The sequence below is a fragment of the Phocoena sinus genome, chromosome 2, assembly GCF_008692025.1.
Source record: "Phocoena sinus isolate mPhoSin1 chromosome 2, mPhoSin1.pri, whole genome shotgun sequence".
NCBI lineage: Eukaryota > Metazoa > Chordata > Mammalia > Artiodactyla > Phocoenidae > Phocoena > Phocoena sinus.
Genome location: NC_045764.1, coordinates 58,789,824 through 58,812,367, shown reverse-complemented (window position 1 = coordinate 58,812,367; position 22,544 = coordinate 58,789,824). Strand labels below are relative to the sequence as shown.

The following is a 22,544-nucleotide window of genomic DNA, read 5'->3' as shown; positions in this document are numbered from 1 at the left end:
AAGTTTGTGGTCAAGGAGTAAAAGTAAAGTTGGACCATTTCCAAAATCTCACAAAAAACGAAGCAAAGCAAACCAACATTCGAAGTGCTAAAAATGAGCAAATTACAACTTTAAATATACATCACTCTTATTGCCCATCCTAGCATAGATTAAGCAGCAAGTACAATGTCATTTTACTGGTTTAAAAAGCTTTCATTATTAAAAGTAGGTGCTTTTAGCAAAAAACAAAAATTATGTTAAAGTAGGTAATTACAAAGAGCTTTGTCCACTTAGAATCTAATTTACATAGTTAAAACACTCTATGTTTGAAAAACACGAGTACCATAAGAAAATAGTCACCTGTTTTGTGAGTAGTTCCATGCATAATGCTCCACCACCCAACACATACCTTAAAAAGAAAAAGGAATCATACAAAATTCTCTAGATCTTGGTATTCCTTCTTCATCAATTTTTAAAGTACCATTACTAAGAAAGTATGCATACAAGTAAAGATTAGAAGATAACATGCAAAAATGAAAACAGTTGTTAAGAGTTACAGGACTATGGGTAATTCTAAAATTCTGATGTCTTCATCTAAATGTTTTTTTTTTTTTTAAATAATAGTTCTTAATAACAGAAGACTTTTAAGGTATCAGAAACTAAGAACTTAGCCCTAAATATTCCAGAGAATGGGGGAGAAAATGGGGGAGAAAAATTTCCTTATATGGCCTTCAACTGTTCTACTCAACCAAAGATTTCTCCACCATCATGTTAAACAGCCAAAAGTTTTTCCTCTGACAGGAGTGACTTTACCCTATCTATAATAATGAACATCTGCATTTATATTTATAGTTAAAAATTTTTTTCATTCTGTTTTGAGGATCAAATGGTTCTGACCATGGAGCCCCTCTCTGGGACTCCCCTATTTCTCTTCCCAGTCCTGAGGACTGTTCTCTGAACCAACGACAATTACTGGGGATTTCCCAGATCTCTGTTAGGAAATCATTATTTAGATCAAGATTCTTCAGCCTTTTAACACTTTCTCAAACAAAGTAATTCCTCCTTTAATGTTAAACTTTAAAACACATTAGGATTTCCCTGGTGGTGCAGTGGTTAAGAATCCGCCTGCTAACGCAGGGGACATGGGTTCGAGCCCTAGGTCTGGGAAGATCCCCCATGCCGCGGAGCAACTAAGCCCATGTGCCACAACTATTGAGTCTGTGCTCTGGAGCCTGCGAGCCACAACTACTGAGCCCATGTGCCACAACTACTGAAGCCCATGCTCCGCAACAAGAGAAGCTACTGCAATGAGAAGCCTGTGCACCGCAACAAAGAGTAGCCCCCGCTCGCCACAACTAGAGAAAGCCCGCACGCAGCAACAAAGACCCGATGCAGCCAAAAATAAATAAATAAAAATAAATAACTAAATTTATTTTTTAAAAATAGAGCTCGAATCTTTAAAAAAAATCATTAAATATCATGCTTAAAAATAAAATCAAAGGAATGGTAATTACAGAAGAAAAACTGTGGTAATCTTGAAAATACATAAGGTAAGACCACTGATCAGGTCTAGGTGAAAAGTGAGTCTACCACAAATTTTTTTTGTCCTCTGGGACTTTGCCCATGCCTTTCCCTTCCTTGCCTGAGATTCCCACTGCTGCCTACTCTTCCAAATGTCATATTCCCCCCTGCCCCATAAAACTTTCCAAGACCATTCTAGCCAGCAAATTTTGCATTCTGGCTAATCAAATGCATCCTGTGTTGACTAAACCAAATTACACATAAGTAAGCAATCTAAAAACTTCTACTGTAGACCATTAGTAAAAACAGTTACAGTGAAATTATTCACTATCATAAAGTAGTCAGTAACTACCCCCATCCTGAAGAATTTAGGCAACTGTCTCTCTTACTTGCTTGTCCCAACTTCTGGGAACTTTCAAAGTAAAAGTTTAATACGAAGGAAAGAAAAACACTCCAAAAAATTAAATTAGGGAGGAGAATCATGGGATTTTAAACTTTGTATATTCTCTTCTGTTCCTGAAACTCAGAAATCTGTCTCCAATTCTTTGAATCTCCCACTGGGCTCAAAGTGCATCTTGTATATAGTCAGCTTTAAATAAGCACTTGCTGATTTAACAGAATTACAAGATCCAAGTTCTCATTTGGATTTTGGCTCCTCCAAAACTGCTCAAAGTCTAGTAATCTGTTAATGAGTTAACACTCATTACACTCATTGGTCCTTACACTTCAGAAATGCTAAAGAGAAACATTTTAGCAAAAGGAGATTTGTAGATGACACTGAGTCACGAATTATCTAACCACCACCTTCCCTTTTAGCACCCCACTCTTCATTTTGGGGTGGAGAGTCTTGTCAGGAGGGAAGAAGGGAAGTTTTCATACTTGTAGATCAAAAGAAAGTACATTTTCTACAAGCACATAATAGCTACAAAAATGTTTGTTGGATGTCTAACAAGACAGAAGTAGTTCTAGTACCTATACAAAAAGTGAGCTAAGTATATATTAATGCATTAAACTTTTCCTTAATATACACTTACTAAACTTTTCCTTAATATATACTGTCAGCAGCATTTACACCTAAAAAAAGTAGCCAATTCTACTTTTGTACTGTATCATTTTATCAACTCTACTTCTGTACTGTATCATTTTATCAATATGTATTCCAAGCCCTTATTGCTCTTTGCCTCCGAAGAGTTCCTGCTGAATATTGAGACAATCCAAGAACACTACAAAAAAAATAATAATCTAAGAGTCATCTAAAGATAAAATGCCATATACATGGGCATAGTAATATTTTCAACTTAAAAAAAATTTCAATTGCCAAAGTTGTATAGCAAACAGTATCCTAAGCTCAGCCTCTTCAGGCATTCAATTTATAGAATTTTTGTTTTACTAGAAGGTTCCTGCAAGAATGTTTGCCAGCTAACCTCCCCACCCACAGTCTATGATGATCACTTAATTGCTTTGAGGGGACAACAGATACCATTAATCAGTACTTAAGGGGACAAGTAACATTAATCATACAACATGATTCTTAAATCATATAACATGATCCAAAAAACAGAGATGAGAAATAAAATTTTTATATTATAGTCAAATTCTTGATAATGACATTAAAAAAAAGACAGGCTTATCAGCCCACATAGAACAACCATAATCCTCCCCTTTCGAGGTAAGGAAAGGGGCAATGGATTCTAAGAACAGAGCCCTAAGAGAGGGATAAAGAAAATGCTGACATTTAAAACCAGCTTCTTAAGATAATGTTCTCTCAATAAAGACAGAAACAACTCATGGTCATCTAGAAGTAGAAGTATTTTCTTTGTGGATGACTGGGACACAAAGAATACTTCTTACTATATCAACCAATAAAGCATCTTCAGTTGCCTACAAACAGCTCTCTCACAATATATTGTATTATCATCAAATAATCTTTCTGATTCTCACTACACTACACCCTGGACTAAGCAAGAAAGATGGTCAAGTTTCGATGGCTCAATAATATAGCTCATAAAAATACCAGTGGACTGGGAATTGTATATTACCCTCAATTGCCTACATCTTGCTAATTTACTATATCTTCCTATCTCGTTCATTCATTCAAAAATATCTACTGCGTATATAGTATGGATGCTAAAGCACTGAACCAGACACAGAGCATACAATGAAGAAAACTGACATGACCCTGCCTTCATTATGTTTACAATCCAGTAAAGATAACAGATGTTAAACAAATAAAGTGGGGGATGGAGACCCAGAGTTCTGTGAGAAGGAAAAACCAGGAGGCTTATTTTAAATTTGCTGGTCAGGAACAGCATATCTAAAAGTGACACACAGGCTGAGACCTGCAGGAATTGAAGTGTGGGTGGGAATAACATTCCAAGCAGAGGAAATGTATATGGAAGTCATGAGGAAAGAGTCTGCTCGGCACTACGGGCTGAAAGACAACTAGTGGGGCATTAGCTCAGAGAGGAAAAGTGTAGTAACAAGATACTGAAGAGGAAAGCAAGGGCAAGATCACAGAGGGCATGCAGAATATGGTAAGGACATCAACCTGTAGGAGCAGTGGGAAGACATGCGAACAGCTTAAGCAGGGGAGCAACATAATCAGAACAAATTTGTAAAAGCTCACTCTAGAGAAGCTTTATGAATGAGGGAATAGAAGCAGGAGTCTGATCAGGAATCCTCTGAAGTGATCCAACTGGGAACTGATGGTGGTAGCAACAAAAATGGAGACAAGTAATTGGATCTGAGAACTCTTTAAAAGGGAGAATCAAAGGAAAATGAGGAAAAGGTGATGCAAAGAATGACTCCTAGGTTCATTAATTAAGATAAGCAAGACTGGGGAAGGGAAACTGAAAAGAAGATGGGTTCAAGTTTTTGTTTTTTGTCCTGATGAGTTTGAGGTGCCTGTATAAGAGACATTCAAGTAGAGGTGTCAAGAAGGCAGAAGGATATTGGAAGCAGAAAAGACATAGGGATGTGAGATACGAACCGGGGAGTCACTGGCACATAGAAATATTTCAAAAGCCATGGGAGTTTTTTCAACGAATCATGCTAGAGCAACTGGACATTAGGCAAAAATCTATGACCTACACCTCATACCTTATGCAAAATTTAATTCAGAATGATTCACAGACTTATCTGTAAACTGTAAAACCTTGAGGAAAAAAAGGTAGGAGAAAATCTTTGGGATCTAGGACTAGGCAAAGAGTTTTTAGCTTTGACACCAAAAGCATATCTATATAAGGAGAAACATCTATAAATTTGACTTCATCAAAACTAAAATATTTTGTTCTACAAAAGATTCTGTTAAGAAGATGAAATGAAGCTACATACTAGAAGAAACTAAAAAACCACACATCCAGGGTTTCCCGGGTGGCGCAGTGGTTGAGAGTCTACCTGCCGATGCAAGGGATACAGGTTTGTGCCCCGGTCCGGGAAGATCCCACGTGCCGCGGAGCAGCTAGGCCCGTGAGCCATGGCCGCTGAGCCTGCACATCCGGAGCCTTTGCTCCGTGCAACGGGAGGCCACAACAGTGAGAGGCCCGTGTACCGCAAAAAAAAAAAAAAAAAAAAAAAACACATATCCAGCAAAGGACTATTATGTAGAATATATTTTTAAAACTTTCAAAATTCAACGAAATACAATCCAATTAGAAAACTGGCAAAAGACATGAACAGATATCTCTTGGAAGAGTATAAGCTGTCAAATAAGTACATGAAAGATATTCAACACTGGGGAATATTAGGGAAAGCAAGTTAAAACCACAATGAGACATCACTACACACTTAACAGAATGCCTATAATAAAAACAAGTGACATCATCAAATGCTGGCAAGGATGTGGAGAAAGTGTGTCACTCACACATTCTTGGTAGGAATGTAAAATGGTAAAGCCACTCTGGAAAACAGTTTGGTAGTTTAAAAACTATATGCAATGACCATATGACCCAGCAATTGCATTCCTGGACTTGTATCCCAGAAAAAGGACAATACATTCACAAAAAACACCTGTACACAAGTATTCATAGCAGCTTTACCTGTAATACCCAAACACTGAGATCAGTCTAGAAGTCCTAAAGCAGATTACTGGTTAACCAGACTGTGGTACATGGTGCACCATGGAATACTACTCAGCAATAAAAAGGAACAAAGTAGTCAGATGCTTAGATGACTCTCTAATTATGAGTTAAAAAAAAAAGCTAATCCCTAAAGTTTGCAATCCAAAAATGTATGATTCCATTTATGTAAATTGTTTTTGAAATGACAAAATAGTAAGAATGCAGGACAGATTAGTAGTGGTTGCCAGGAATGAAGGGAAGAGGGAGCATTACAGTAAAATGGGTATGGTTTAAAGGGGCCTCAAGAAGGATCCTCATGGTGTTGGAACTGTTCGGTACCTTGACTGTGGTGGTGGATACATAAACCTACTCAATATAGAACTTAATATACACATACACACACGAGTTATAAGTAAAACTAGGAAAATCTGACTAATCTCTACTTATCGTACCACTATCTCTGTATCACTGTCTCATACTGTATCACTGCCTCCTCGTAATATTATACTACAGCTTTGCAGAAATGTTACCACTGGGGAAAATAGGCAAAGGGTACAAGGTATTTCTATTATTTCTTACAACTGTGTGCAAATACAATTAACTCAATTAAAATTTTAATTTTTAAAAAAGGGCAAAGGAGGGCTTCCCTGGTGGCGCAGTGGTTGAGAGTCCGCCTGCCGATGCAGGGGACACGGGTTCGTGCCCCGGTCCGGGAAGATCCCACATGCCGTGGAGCGGCTGGGCCCGTGAGCCATGGCCGCTGAGCCTGCGCGTCCAGTGCCTGTGCTCCACAACGGGAGAGGCCACAACAGTGAGAGGCCCATGTACCGCAAAAAAAAAAAAAAAAGGCAAAGGAATGAAGGGAAAAGAAAAAAGGACCCAGTACTAAATTCTGAAGAACTCCAAGAGGTAGAAGTTAAGTGAACAAGGAGTTTCCAGCAAAAGAGACTGAGAAGAGGCAGTCAGAAGCCAAGGGAAAAATGTTTCAGTGTTGCTGAGAAATCTGATAATCAGATATGACAGAGCCTGAAAAGGGACTTCTGTCTAATACCAAAGTCCCTATCAGCTATACCAGTTTGTTAGGAACACTAACAGCCAATGCCAGACTACATGGGGCTGAAAAGTGAACAGGAAGTGAAGAGTGTGGTTATATACACATTGCTTGTGGGAATGTAAATGGTGCAGCCACTTTGCAGTCTGGTACTTCATCAAAAAGTTAGTTACCAAAGGACCTAGTGCCTCCTCACATAGGTATATGCGAAAGAGAAATGAACATGTGCACACAGAAGCGTGTACATGAATATTCACAGCATTATTCATGATAGCTCGAGGGTCATAAATAAAATGGAATGAGGTATTGATACATGCTGCAACGTGGATGGACCTTGACAAATTTTTTTTAATATAAATTTATTTTATTTATTTATTTTTGGCTGCGTTGGGTCTTTGTTGCTGCACACAGGCTTTCTCTAGTTGCAGCGAGCATGGGCTACGCTTCATGTGGTGCGCAGGGCTTCTCACTGCGGTGGCTGCTCTTGTGGCGGAGCATGGGCTCTAGGCACACGGGCTTCAGTAGTTGTGGCACACAGGTTCAGCAGTTACGGCAGACGGGCTTAGTTGCTCCACAGCATGTGGGATCTTCCTGGACCAGGGCTTGAACTCATGTCCCCTGCATTGGCAGGCAGACTCTCAACCATTGCGCCACCAGGGAAGCCCACAAATTTTGTTAAGTGAAAGAAGCCAGTCACGAAAGGCTGTAATTTGTTTGGTTCCATTTAAATGAAATGTCCAGAACAGGCAAATCCAGAGAGACAGAAAGGAGATTAGTGGCTGCTGGTGGGTGGGGTGTAGGAGGGAGGAATGAGAAGTGATTGCTAATGGGTACAGAGTTTCTTTTCGAAGGTGCTGGAAATTAGTGGTAAAGGTTGCACAACTCTCAGTATACTAAACCACTGAATTATACACTTTAAAAGGTAAGTTTTACCATATGTGAATTGTATCACAGTAAAGCTGTTATGTTTAAAAAAATTTTTTGACTGTGACAAGAAACAAATAAGGGAGCAGCTAGGAGATGTGGGATATAAAATATCTGGAACAAAAATTGCTTAATAATCTATCCAGAGTCACAGTGTTCAAGCTTTAGCCTTATTCTAAGATTGCAAGCTCTGTTCTATCAGGCTTCACACTTTTTAGTTCTTCTTTAGTTCTTCCCGTGTCAGCCAGTAATTCTTCCTCTTTACTTAATAGTAGACTGTTATTTTGATTTTGCCTCAAAATCATTTTGATTCTGCCTCAAATCAGCACTCACCTTTCATTCATCTTTCCATTCCCATTACTACTGTACCGATTTAGGTTCTCATCACTTCATCCTAAGACAGTGGCCTCAGCTCTAGTTAACAAGGCTCGCATTCTTCCAGGTTTTGTGAATATAAGTTTGTCCTGTAGTCTCTTCTACTGTCACCATATTTATCTTTCTAAAACATTCTCTTTACTGTTATTTCCCTGTTCCTGAACCAGTTACAGAAAGATAAATTCAATATCCATGGGAAATAGTTTGCTCACCAATCCATGCTCCTATATAATTATAAGATATTGTCAACACAATTTCTTATAATTCTCCTTTATGAATTCTACCCCTCTTGTGTTATAGCTCAAACTGATCTGGTACACTTTGAATACATCATGCTCTTTCCCAAATGAGTGACTGTGTTTACTTTTCGCCTACACAGACAATTTTCCTTCAACCTCCGTCAGTTGACCAAACCCCACCCAATACTTCATGGCCTAGCTGAGATCCCACCTACTTGTCCAAGTCTTCCCAGATCACTATCGCCAGGAGCAATCTCCTTCTCCTTCAACCTCAGAGAACTTAAGTCCATATTTAACATTTGACAATCAGTTGAGTACTCAATACTTTTAATCTTTTACATTGCTGGCTTTTCGTATAATAATACGAAAAATACTTTATTAGAAGTTAGAAGATTTATCTGGATAAACCACCAGCTTATTATTCCAGTTATTCACTTGAATAATGGGAAAATAACCCCATTTGGTAAAAGGAATCAATGAAGAGAAACTGTTCAATATATAACAGATTTTTAAACTGAAAATGGCATTATTCATAATTTCATGTGTTTTCTCTACAGGTGGTAAACTACTAAGATCATAAATTCTTAAAATTCTTGGGATTTTTCACAACAGAATGTGAAAAATCTGTGTCAAGTTTACATGAGATTTGAAAATGATCTGATAAAAATATTTTAATATATTTATCCTGAATTTACAAAAAGTTTCCAAATATTTTCCTCAATCATTTATAGCCACCCAGATTGCTTTAATCTAAATGAAACTATTACTATATCAACCATAGAGATGATCAGAGGACTGGATATTTTTAGGTTTTAATCACCATAATATGTCTCACAAAGTGGAATTGATTAGCTGAGCATATCAGAATTCTCAAATTAGTTTAACTGCTCTTACTTTGAGGATCTACAGAACATTTCACAACTAACCTAGGTACAAATTCTGATCTTTTCCCCATTCTTCACCTGACTTCTAATCACCAAAAGGCAATATAAGCGTCAATTAAAAAATGGATGACAATTACCATTTGATCCTACCAAACTGAGACAACTACCTTTAGAAGATCAATGACCAGCTCCATAGGCCCATGAGATTTCCTGTGATTATTCCTAGGATCATAGGCATGTGGGAATCACTCTAATCCTAACTTTCTCTAAACCCTCAATCACATCTTACATTTGAAAAACTTTCGATTTTTTAAGGTGAAGTATATACAAATAGAGGTCATTAAAAACTCTACCTGTAAACATAATAGTTTATGCCAATGATTCTCAAATTATGGTTCCCAGTCTAGAACATCAGCTTCACCTGAGACCATCTAACACATGCGAATTCTTAGGCCCTACCCCAGTCCTACTGAATCAGAAACCTTGAGGTAAAGCCCAGCACTCTAGGCATCCTAGCATTTAACTACCCCTCCAAATGATTCTGATGTAGACTATCAAAGAAAACAGTCACTTAAACTTACCCTCCTGAGAGAACAGGTAACACCACTCGAACAAATGGAGGATCAAATGGAAAGTTATCCTAAAAAACAAATAAGCAAGTTTAATTTTAAGAATATCCTTAATACTGTATTATTTAGAAGATTTAAAAATACTCTATAGCCCAGTCACTGAGCCGCCACCAAGGACTCAGCAGCCTCCCCCTTGAGCCCCCTCGCTTCCCAACACTCTGTCCCCACAACCCGCCTTCTCCAGCCGCCGCCTTCCACAGGCCATTTCCACCGAGGAAAAGGGATTGCATCGTATGTCCACTATCCAGAAGCTCCACACTATCTACCCCTTTGCTGATGCAAGGGTGATGATCTGCTTCCTGCTGGCACTGAGGATTATATCCATGTAAGAATTCAACAGGAAAACAGCAGGAAGACCCTTACTACTGTCCAAGGGATCACTGATGATTACGATAAAAAGAAACTAGCGAAGGCGTTTAAGAAGAAATTTGCTTGCAATGGTACTGTAATTGAGCATTCAGAATATGGAGAAGTAATTCAGCTACAGGGTGATCAGGGCAAGAACATCAAAAATATATGCCAGTTCCTCGTAGAGACTAGACTCGGTAAGGACGATCAGCTCAAGGTTCATGGGTTTTAAGTGCTTCTGGCTCACTGAAGCTTAAGAGAGGATTTCCTTGCAATGAGTAGAATTTTCCTTCTGTCCCCTGTCACAAGTTTAAAAACCTCACAGCTTATATAATGTAACCATTTGGGGTCTGCTTTTAACTTGGACTAGTAACTCCTTCAGGCAATAAAATAAAAAGAGCCAAAAAAAAACATAAACATTAAAAAGAAAAAAAAAGTTTATAAAGAATGTATACATTTATTATCTAATGATGAATGAGGGTCATAAACATAAAAATAGTCCTCCAAAATGAAATGAAATGAAAACAAAAGCTAACATAAATGAAGTTAAGATCAGGCCCAACAAAAACAGAAATATAGAAAAAATATGGAACAGGATAGAAAGCACAGAGATAAACCCACACACATATGGTCACCTTATCTTTGATAAAGGAGGCAAGATTATACAATGGAGAAAAGACAGCCTCTTCAATAAGTGGTGCTGGGAAAAATGGACAGGTACATGTAAAAGTATGAAATCAGAACACTCCCTAACACTATACACAAAAATAAACTCAAAATGGATTAAAGACCTAAATGTAAGGCCAGACACTATCAGACTCTTAGAGGAAAACATAGGCAGAACACTCTATGACATAAATCACAGCAAGATCCTTTTTGACCCACCTCCTAGAGAAATGGAAATAAAAACAAAAATAAACAAATGGGACCTAATGAAACTTAAAAGCTTTCACACAGCAAAGGAAACCATAAACAAGACAAAAAGACAACCCTCAGAATGGGAGAAAATATTTGCAAATGAAGCAACTGACAAAGGATTAATCTCCAAAATTTACAAGCAGCTCATGCAGCTCAATAACAAAAAAACGAACAACCTAATCCAAAAATGGGCAGAAGACCTAAATAGACATTTCTCCAAAGAAGATATACAGATTGCCAACAAACACATGAAAGGATGCTCAACATCATTAATCATTAGAGAAATGCAAATCAAAACTACAATGAGATATCATCTCACACCGGTCAGAATGGCCATCATCAAAAAATCTAGAAACAATAAATGCTGGTGAGGGTGTGGAGAAAAGGGAACACTCTTGCACTGTTGGTGGCAATGTAATTTGATACAGCCACTATGGAGAACAGTATGGAGGTTCCTTAAAAAACTGAAAATACGGCTTCCCTGGTGGCTGACAGTCTGCCTGCCGATGCAGGGGACACGGGTTCGTGCCCCAGTACGGGAGGGTCCCACGTGCGGCGGAGCGGCTGGGCCCGTGGGCCATGGCCGCTGGGCCTGCGCGTCCGGAGCCTGTGCTCCGCAACAAGAGAGGCCACAATGGTGAGAGGCCCACGTAACGCAAAAAAATAAAAAACAAAAAAAAAAAAACTAAAAATAGAACTACAATACAACCCAGCAATCCCACTACTGGGCATATACCCTGAGAAAACCGTAATTCAAAAAGAGTCATGTACCACAATGTTCATTGCAGCTCTATTTACAATAGCCAGGACATGGAAGCAACCTAAGTGTCCATCATCAGATGAATGGATAAAGAAGATGTGGCACATATATACAATGGAATATTACTCAGCCATAAAAAGAAACGAAATTGACTTATTTGTAGTGAGGTGGATGGACCTGCAGTCTGTCATACAGAGTGAAATAAGTCAGAAGGAGAAAAACAAATACTGTATGCTAACACATATATATGGACTCTAAGGGAAAAAAAATGTCATGAAGAGCCTAGGGGTAGGACGGGAATAAAGACACAGACCTACAACAGCATGGACTGGAGGATATGGAGAGGGGGAATGGTAAGCTGTGACAAAGTGAGAGAGTGGCATGGACACATACACACTACCAAATGTAGGGTGGATAGCTAGTGGGAAGCCGCTGCATGGCACAGGGAGATCAGCTAGGTGGTCTGTAACCACCTACAGGGGTGGGATAGGGAGGGTGGGAGGGAGGGAGATGCAAGAGGGAAGAGATGGGAACATATGTGTATGTATTACTGATTCACTTTGTTATAAAGCAGAAACTAACACAACATTATAAAGCAATTATACTCCAATAAAGATGTTAAAAAAATAAAAAAATAAAATAAAAAGATCAGGCCCAAATAGGACAGTATATTGTAAACTTAAGAAACACACAGAGATAGCCTCACCCACCAGAGGGCAGCCAGCAGAAGCAAGAAGAACTACAATCTTACACCTGTGGAACAAAAACCACATTCACAGAAAGACAGACAAGATGAAAAGGCACAGGACTATGTACCAGATGAAGGAACACTATAAAAGCCCAGAAAAACAACTAAATGAATTGGAGATAGGCAACCTTCCAGAAAAAGAATTCAGAATAATGACAGTGAAGATGATCCAGGACCTCGGAAAAACAATGGAGGCCAATATCGAGAAGATGCGAGAAATGTTTAACAAACATCTAGAAGAATTAAAGAACAAACAAACACAGATGAACAACACAATAAGTGAAATGAAAAATACACTAGAAGGAATCAATGGCAGAATAACTGAGGCAGAAGAACGGATAAGTGAACTGGAAGACAGAATGGTGGAATTCACTGCTGCACAACAGAATGAAGAAAAAAAAAGGATGAAAAGTAATGAAGACAGGTTAAAAGACCTCTGAGACAACAATAAACGCAACAACATTCGCATTATATGGGTTGCAGAAGGAGAAGAGAGAGAGAAAGGACCCGAGAAAATATCTGAAGAGATTATAGTCAAAAACTTCCCTAACATGGGAAAGGAAATAGCCACCCATGTCCAGGAAGTGCAGAGGGTCCGATATAGGATAAACCCAAGCAAAAACAGGCCGAGACACATAAATAATCAAATTGGCAAAAATTAAATACAAAGAAAAATTATTGAAAGAAGCAAGGGAAAAATAACAAACAAGGGAATTCCCATGAGATAAACAGCTGACTTCTCAGCAGAAACTCTACAAGCCAGAAGGGAGTGGCATGATATACTTAAAGTGATAAAAGGGAAGAACCTACAAGCAAGATTACTCTACCTGGCAAGGATCTCATTCAGATTTGATGGAGAAATCAAAACCTTTAGAGACAAGAAAAAGCTAAGAGAATTCAGCAGCACCAAACCAGCTCTACAGAAAATGCTAAAGGAACTTCTCTAGACATGAAACACAAGACAAGAAAAGGACCTACAAAAACAAACCCAAAACAATTAAGAAAATGGTCATAGGAACATACATATCGATAATTACCTTAAACGTGAATGGATTAAATGCTCCAACCAAAAGACACAGGCTGGCTGAATGAATACAGAAACAAGACCCACATATATGCTGTCTACAAGAGACCCACTTCAGACCTAGGGAAACATTCAGACTGAAACTGAGGGGATGGAAAAAGATATTCCATGCAAATGGAAACCACAAGAAAGCTGGAGTAGCAATACTCATATCAGATAAAATAGGCTTTAAAATAAAGAACGTTACAAGAGACAAGGAAGGACACTACCTAATGATCAAGGAATCAATCCAAAAAGATATAACAATTATAAATATATATGCACCCAACATAGGAGCACCTCCAATACATAAGGCAACTACTAGCAGCTTTAAAAGAGGAAATCAACAGTAATACAATATTAGTGGGGGACTTTAACACCTCACTTAAACCGATGGACAGATCATCCAAAATGAAAAGAAGAAAGGAAACACGAGCTTTATATGACAAAACAGACCAGACAGAATTGATATTTATAGGACATTCCATCCAAAAACAGCAGATTACACTTTCTTCTCAAGTGCGCACGGAACATTCTCCAGGACAGATCACATTTTGGGTCACAAATCAAGCCTCAGTACATTTAAGAAAACTGAAATCATATCAAGCATCTTTTCTGACCACAATGCTATGAGATTAGAAATCAATTACAGGGAAAAAACATAAAAAACACAAACACATGGAGACTACACAATACATTACTAAATAACTAAGAGATCACTGAAGAAATCAAAGACGAAATCAAATCAAAACTACCTACAGACAAATCAAAAATTACCTAGAGACAAATGACAATGAAAATACAACGATCCAAAACCTATGGGATGCAGCAAAAGCAGTTCTAAGAGGGAAGTTTATAGCTATACCAGCCTACCTCAAGAAACAAGGAAAATGTCAAGTAAACAATCTAACCTTACATCTAAAGGAACTAAAGAAGAACAAACAAAATCCAAAGTTAGCAGAAGAAATCATAAAGATCAGAGCAGAAATAAATGAAACAGAAACAAAGAAAACAACAGCAAAGATCAATAAAACTAAAAGGTGGTGTTCTGAGAAGATAAACAAAATTAATAAACTTTTAGGCAGACACCTCAAGAAATAGAGGAAGAGGACTCAAATCAATAAACTTAGAAATGAAAAACGAGAAGTTACAAAAGACATCGCAGAAATACAAAGCATCCTAAGAGACTACTACAAGGAACTCTATGCCAATAAAATGGACAACCTGGAAGAAATGGACAAATTCTTAGAAAGGTATAACCTTCCAAGACTGAACCACGAAGAAATAGCAAATATGAACAGACCAATCACAAGCACTGAAATTGAAACTGTGATTAAAAATCTTCCAACAAACAAAAGTCCAGGACCAGATGGCTTCACAGGTGAAGTCTATCCAACATTTAGAGAAGAGCTAACACCCATCCCTCTCAAACTCTTCCGAAATATTGCAGGGGAAGGGATACTCCCAAACTCATTCTATGAGGCCACCGTCACCCTGACACCAAAACCAGACAAAGATACTACAAAAAATGAAAATTACAGACCAATATCACTGATGAATATAGATGCAAAAATCCTCAACAAAATACTAGCAAACAGAATTCAACAACACATTAAAAGGAACACATACCACGATCAAGTGGGATTTATCCCAGGAATGCAAGGATTCTTCAAAATATGCAAATCAATCAATGTGATAAACCATATTAACAAATTGAAGAAGAAAAACCATATGATCATCTCAATAGATGCAGAAAAGGCTTTTGACAAAATTCAACACCATTTCTGATAAAAACTCTCCAGAAAGTGGCCATAGAGGGAACCTACCTCAACATAATAAAGGCCATACACGACAAACCCACAGCAAACATCATTCTCAATGCTGGAAAACTGAAAGGATTTCCTCTAAGATCAGGAACAAGATAAGCATGTCCGCTCTCACCACTATTATTCAACATGGTTTTGGCAGTCCTAGCCACAGCAAACAGAGAAGAAAAAGAAATAAAAGGAATACAAATTGGATAAGAAGAAGTAAAACTGTCACTGTGTGCAGATGACATGACACTATACATAGAGAATCCTAGAGATGCCACCAGAAAACTACTAGAGCTAATCAATGAATTTGGTAAAGTTGCAGGATACAAAATATTGCACAGAAATCTCTTGCATTCCTATACACTAATGATGAAAAAATCTGAAAGAGAAATTAAGGAAACACTCCCATTTACCATTGCAATAAAAAGAATAAAATACCTAGGAATAAACCTACCTAGGGAAACAAAAGACCTGTATGCAGAAAACTATAAGACACTGATGAAAGAAATTAAAGACGATACCAACAGATGGAGAGATATACCATGTTCTTAGATTGGAAGAAACAATAATGTGAAAATGACTATACTACCCAAAGCAATCTACAGATTCAATGCAATCCCTATCAAATTACCAATGGCATTTTTTAAAGAACTAGAACAAAAAATCTTAAAATTTGTATGGAGACACAAAACACCCTGAATAACCAGTGCAGTCTTGAGGAAAAAAATGGAGCTGGAGGAATCAGACTCCCTGACTTCAGACTATACTACAAAGCTACAGTAATCAAGACAATATGGTACTGGCACAAAAACAGAAATACAGATCAATGGAACAAGATAGAAAGCCCAGAGATAAACCCACGCACCTATGGTCAACTAATCTATGACAAAGGAGGCAAGGATACACAATGGAGAAAAGACAGTCTCTTCAATACGTGGTGCTGGGAAAACTGGACAGCTACATGTAAAAGAATGAAATTAGAACATTCCCTAACATCATATACAAAAATAAACTCAGAATGGATTAGAGGCCTAAATGTAAGACCGGACACTGTAAACCTCTTAGAGGAAAACACAGGAAGACAGAAAAATGGATAAGTGACATGGAAGATAAAACAGTGGAAATAACTACTGCAGAGGAGAATAAAGAAAAAAGAATGAAAAGAATTGAGGACAGTCTCAGAGACCTCTGGGACAACATTTAACATACTAACATTCGAATTATAGGGGTCCCAGAAGAAGAAGAGAAAAAGAAAGGGACTGAGAAAATATGTGAAGAGATTATAGTTGAAAACTTCCCCAACATGGGAAAGGAAATAGTCAATCAAGTCCAGGAAGCGCAGAGTCCCATACAGGATATATCCAAGGAGAAACACGCAAAGACACATATTAATCAAACTAACAAAAATTAAATACAAAGAAAAAATATTAAAAGCAGCAAGGGAAAAGCAACAAATAACATACAAGGGAATCCCCATAAGATTAACCACTGATCTTTCAGCAGAAACTCTGCAAGCCAGAAAGGAGTAGCAGGACATATTTAAAGTGATGAAAGGGAAAAATCTACAAACAAGATTACTCTACCCAGCAAGGATCTCTACCCAGCAAGGATCTCATTCAGATTCAGTGGAGAAACTAAAACCTTTACAGACAACCAAAAGCTAATAGAATTCAGCACCACCAAACCAGCTTTACAACAAATGCTAAAGGAACTTCTCTAGGCAGGAAACACAAGAGAAGGAAAAGCCCTACATAAAAAACCCAAAACAATTAAGAAAATGGTAACAGGAACATACATATCAATAATTACCTTAAATGTCAATGGATTAAATGCTCCAACCAAAAGATATAGACTGGCTGAATGGATACAAAAATAAGACCCATATATATGCTAACTACAAGAGACCCACTTCAGACCTAGGGACACGAACAGATTGAAAGTGAGGGGATGGACAAAGATATTCCATGCAAATAGAAATCAAAAGAAAGCTGGAGTAGCAATTCTCATATCAGACAAAATAGACTTTAAAATAAAGACTATTACAAGAGACAGAGAAGGATACTACATAATGATCAAGGGATCGATCCAGGAAGAAGATATAACAATTGTAAATATTTATGCACCCAAAACAGGAGCACCTCAACACATAAGGCAAATACTAACAGCCATGAAAGGGAAAACTGAAGTAACACAGTAATAGTAGGGAACTTTAACACCCCACTTTCACCAGTGAACAGATCATCCAAAATGAAAATAAATAAGGAAACACAAGCTTAAAATGACACATTAAACAAGCTGGACTTAATTGATATTTATAGGACATTCTATCCAAAAACAACAGACTACACTTTCTTCTCAAGTGCTCATGGAACATTCTCCACAAGAGATAATATCTTGGGTCACAAATCAAGCCTTGGTACATTTCAGAAAACTGAAATCATATCAAGTATCTTTTGCAACCACAACACTATGGAATGAGATATCAATTACAGGAAAAACAACTGTAAAAAACACAAACACATGGAGGTTAAATAATACGTTACTAAACAACCAAGAGATCACTAAAGAAATCAAAGAGGAAACCAAAAAATACCTAGAGACAAATGACAATGAAAACACGATGACTGAAAATCTATGGGATACAGCAAAAGCAGTTCTAAGAGGGAAGTTTATAGCAATACAATCCTACCTCAAGAAACATCTCAAATAAACAACCTAACCTTACATTAAAGCAATTAGAATACTCTGGTTTCTCTTCAGATAGAATAAATCTTTCACCTTTTACAAAAAAAAAAAAAAAAAAAAAGCAATTAGAGAAAGAAGAACCAAAAAAACACAAAGTTAGCAGAAAGAAATCATGTAGATCAGAAATAAAGGAAACAAGAGCAAAGATCAATAAAACTAAAAGCTGGTTCTTTGAGAAGATAAACAAAATTGATAAACCATTAGCCAGAGTCATCAAGAAAGAAAGGGAGAAGACTCAAATCAGCAGAATTAGAAATGAAAAACGAGAAGTAACAACTTACACTGCAGAAATACAAAGGATCATGAGGGATTACTACAAGCAACTATATGCCAATAAAATGGACAACCTGGAAGAAACGGACAAATTCTTAGAAAACCAAATCTTTCTGAGACTGAACCAGGAAGAAATAGAAAATATAAATAGACCAATCATGAGCACTGAAATTGAAACTGTGATTAAAAATCTTCCAACAAACAATAGCCCAGGACCCAATGGCTTCACAGGTGAAGTCTATCAAACATTTAGAGAAGAGCTAACACCTAGCCTTCTCAAGCTCTTCAAAAATACAGCAGAGGGGGCTTCCCTGGTGGTGCAGTGGTTGAGAGTCCGCCTGCCGATGCAGGGGACACGGGTTCGTGCCCCGGTCCAGGAAGATCCCACATGCCGCGGAGGGGCTAGGCCCGTGAGCCATGGCCGCTGAGCCTGCGCATCCGGAGCCTGTGCTCAGCAACGGGAGCGGCCACAACAGTGAGAGGCCCACGTACCGCAAAAAATAAAAATAAATAAAAAATACAGCAGAGGGAGGAACACTTCCAAACTCATTCTATGAGGCCACCATCACCCTGATACCAGAACCAGACAAAGATGTCCCAAAAAAGAAAGCTACAGGCCAATATCCTGATGAACACAGATACAAAAACCCTCAACAAAATACTAGCAAACAGGGCTTCCCTGGTGGCGCAGTGGTTGAGAATCTGGCTGCTAATGCAGGGGACACGGGTTCGAGCCCTGGTCTGGGAAGATCCCACATGCCGCTGAGCAACTAGGCTCGAGAGCCACAACTACTGAGCCTGCGTGTCTGGAGCCTGTGCTCCGCAACAAGAGAGGCCGCGACAGTGAGAGGCCCACGCACAGCGATGAAGAGAGGCCCCCACTTGCCACAACTAAAGAAAGCCCTCGCACAGAAACGAAGACCCAACACAACAAAAATAAATTAATTAATTAATTAATAAACTCCTATCCCCAACATCTTCTTTAAAATACTAGCAAACAGACTCCAACAGCACATTAGAAGGATCATACGCCAGGATAAAGTGTGGTTTACCCCAGGAATGCAAGGATTCTTCAGTATACCCAAATCAATCAATGTGATACACCATATTAACAAATTGAAGAATAAAAACCATATGATCATCTCAATAGATGTAGAAAAAGCTTTTGACAAAATTCAACACCCACTTATGATAAAAACTCTCCAGAAAGCAGGCTCAGAGGGAACCTGCCTCAACATAATAAAGGCCATATATGACAAACCCACAGCCAACATCGTCCTCAATGGTGAAAAACTGAAACCATTTCCTCTAAGATTAAGAGCAAGACAAGGTTGCCCACTCTCACCACTATTATTCAACATACTTTTGGAAGTTTTAGCCACAGAAATCAGAGAGAAAAAGAAATGAAAGGAATCCAAATCGGAAAAGAAGTACAACTGTCACTATTTGCAGATGACATGATACTGTGCAGATGACATGATACTATACATAGAGAATCCTAAAGATGCTACCAGAAAACTACTAGAGCTAATCAATGAATTTGTAAAAGTAGCAGGATACAAAATTAATGCAGAGATCTCTTGCATTTCTATACAATGACAATGAAAAATCTGAAAGAGAAATTAAGGAAACACTCGCATTTACCACTGCAACAAAAAAAATAAAATACCTAGGGATAAAACTACATAAGGAGACAAAAGACCTGTATGCAAGGAATGAAGACACTGATGAAAGAAATTAAAGACAATATAAACAGATGGAGAGATATACCATGTTCTTGGATTGGAAGAATCAACATTATGAAAATGACTATACTACCCAAAGCAATCTACAGATTCAATGCAATCCCTATCAAACTACCACTGGCATTTTTCACAGAACTAGAACAAAAAATTTCACAATTTGTATGGAAACACTAAAGACCCTGAATAGCCAAAGCAATCTTGAGAACGAAAAACAGAGCAGGAGGAATCAGGCTCCCTGACTTCAGACTATACTACTAAGCTACAGTAATCAAGACAGTATGGTACTGGCACAAATACAGAAAGACAGATCAATGGAACAAGATAGAAAGCCCAGAGACAAACCCACACACATATGGTCACCTTATCTTTGATAAAGGAGGCAAGAATATACAGTAAAGAAAAAACAGCCTCTTCAATAAGTGGTGCTGGGAAAACTGGACAGCTACATGTAAAAGAATGAAATTAGAACACTCCCTAACACCATACACAAAAATAAACTCAAAATGGATTAAAGACCTGAATGTAAGGCCAGACACTATAAAACTCTTAGAGGAAGACACAGGCAAAACACTCGATGATATACATCACAGCAAGATCCTTTTTGACCCACCTCCTAGAGAAATGGAAATAAAAACAAAAATAAACAAATGGGACCTAATGAAACTTAAAAGCTTTCACACAGCAAAGGAAACCATAAACAAGACAAAAAGACAACCCTCAGGATGGGAGAAGATATTTGTAAATGAAGCAACAGAGAAACGATTAATCTCCAAAATATACAAGCAGCTCATGCAGCTCAGTAACAAAAAAACAAACAACGCAATCCAAAAATGGGCAGAAGACCTAAATAAACATTTCTCCAAAGAAGATATACAGATTGCCAACAAACACATGAAACGATGCTCAACATCACTAATCATTAGTGAAATAAAAATCAGAACTACAATGAGGTATCATCTCACACTGGTCAGAATGGCTATCATCAAAAAATCTACAAACAATAAATGCTGGAGAGGGTGTGGAGAAAAGGGAACCCTGTTCCACTGTTGGTGGGTATGTAAATTGATACAGCCACTATGGAGAACAGTATGGAGGTTCCTTAAAAAACTAAAACTAGAACTACCATACGACCCAGCAATCCCACTACTGGGCATATACCCTGAGAAAACCGTAATTCAAAAAGAGTCATGTTGGGCTTCTCTGATAGCGTAATGGTTAAGAAGCTGCCTGCCAATGCAGTGGACACGGGTTCAAGCCCCGGTCTGGGAAGATCCCACATGCCACGGAGCAACTAAGCCTGTGTGGCCCAACTACTGAGCCTGCGCTCTAGAGCCCATGAGCCACAACTACTGAGCCCGCGTGCCTAGAGTCCGTGCTCCACAAGAGAAGCCATCACAATGAGAAGCCCACATACCGCAATGACGAGTAGCCCCCGCTTGCAGCAACCAGAGAAAGCCCACACACAGCAATGAAGACCCAATACAACCATAAATAAATAAATAAATTTATTAAAAAAACAAAAAGAGTCATGTACCACAATGTTCACTGTAGCACTATTTACAATAGCCAGGACATGGAAGCAACCTAAGTGTCCACCGACAGATGAATGGATAAAGATGCAGCACATACATGTAATGGAATATCACTCAGCCATAAAGAGAAACGAAATTGAGTTATTTGTAGTGAAGTGGATGGACCTAGAGTCTGTCATACAGAGTGAAGTAAGTCAGAAAGAGAAAAACAAATACCATATGCTAACACATATATACAGAATCTAAAAAAAAAAAAAAGGTTCTGAAGAACCTAGGGGCAGGACAGGAATAAAGACGCAGGCGTAGAGAATGGACTTGAGGACACGGGGACGGGGAAGGGTAAGCTGGCACGAAGTGAGAGAGTAGCACTGACATATATACACTACCAAATGTAAAATAGCTAGCTAGTGGGAAGCAGCTGCGTAGCACAGGGAGATCAGCTAGGTGCTTTGTGACCATCTAGAGGGGTGGGATAGGGAGGGTGGGAGGGAGACACAGAGGGAGGGGATATGGGGATATATGTATACATATAAGTGATTCACTTTGTTACACAGCAGAAACTAACACAACATTGTAAAGCAACTATACTTCAATAAAGATGTTTAAAACAAAAAAAAGACTTAAAGACAACATGATCAGAAAACAAGAAGCAAACTACAGACAAAACTACAAGGGGTCAAAATAAGAGAGTTATCAGACACAGATTTTAAAATAACTATGCTGGGCTTCCCTGGTGGCGCAGTGGTTGAGAGTCTGCCTGCCGATGCAGGGGACATGGGTTCGAGCCCTGGTCTGGGAAGATCCCACATGCCGCGGAGCGACTGGGCCCATGAGCCACAACTACTGAGCCTGTGCGTCTGGAGCCTGTGCTCCGCAGCGAGAGAGGCCGCAACAGTGAGAGGCCCGCACACCGGAATGAAGAGTGGTCCCCACTCGCC

The 22,544-nt window shown here is 38.5% G+C and overlaps 1 protein-coding gene and 1 pseudogene across 1 annotated transcript in view; one reads left to right on the top strand and one right to left on the bottom strand.

Annotated features, from left to right (window-relative positions):
• UBE2Q2 (ubiquitin conjugating enzyme E2 Q2) overlaps nt 1-22,544 on the bottom strand; it is a 69,066-nt gene that overhangs the window by 8,776 nt on the left and 37,746 nt on the right. The window contains exons 9-10 of the mRNA XM_032623403.1: nt 9,613-9,671; nt 340-388 (exon numbers count right to left, since the gene is read on the bottom strand). Coding sequence (XP_032479294.1) covers nt 340-388; nt 9,613-9,671 — 108 coding nt within the window. The remainder of the gene's footprint in view (nt 1-339; nt 389-9,612; nt 9,672-22,544) is intronic.
• On the top strand, nt 9,894-10,398 carry LOC116749234 (annotated as a pseudogene).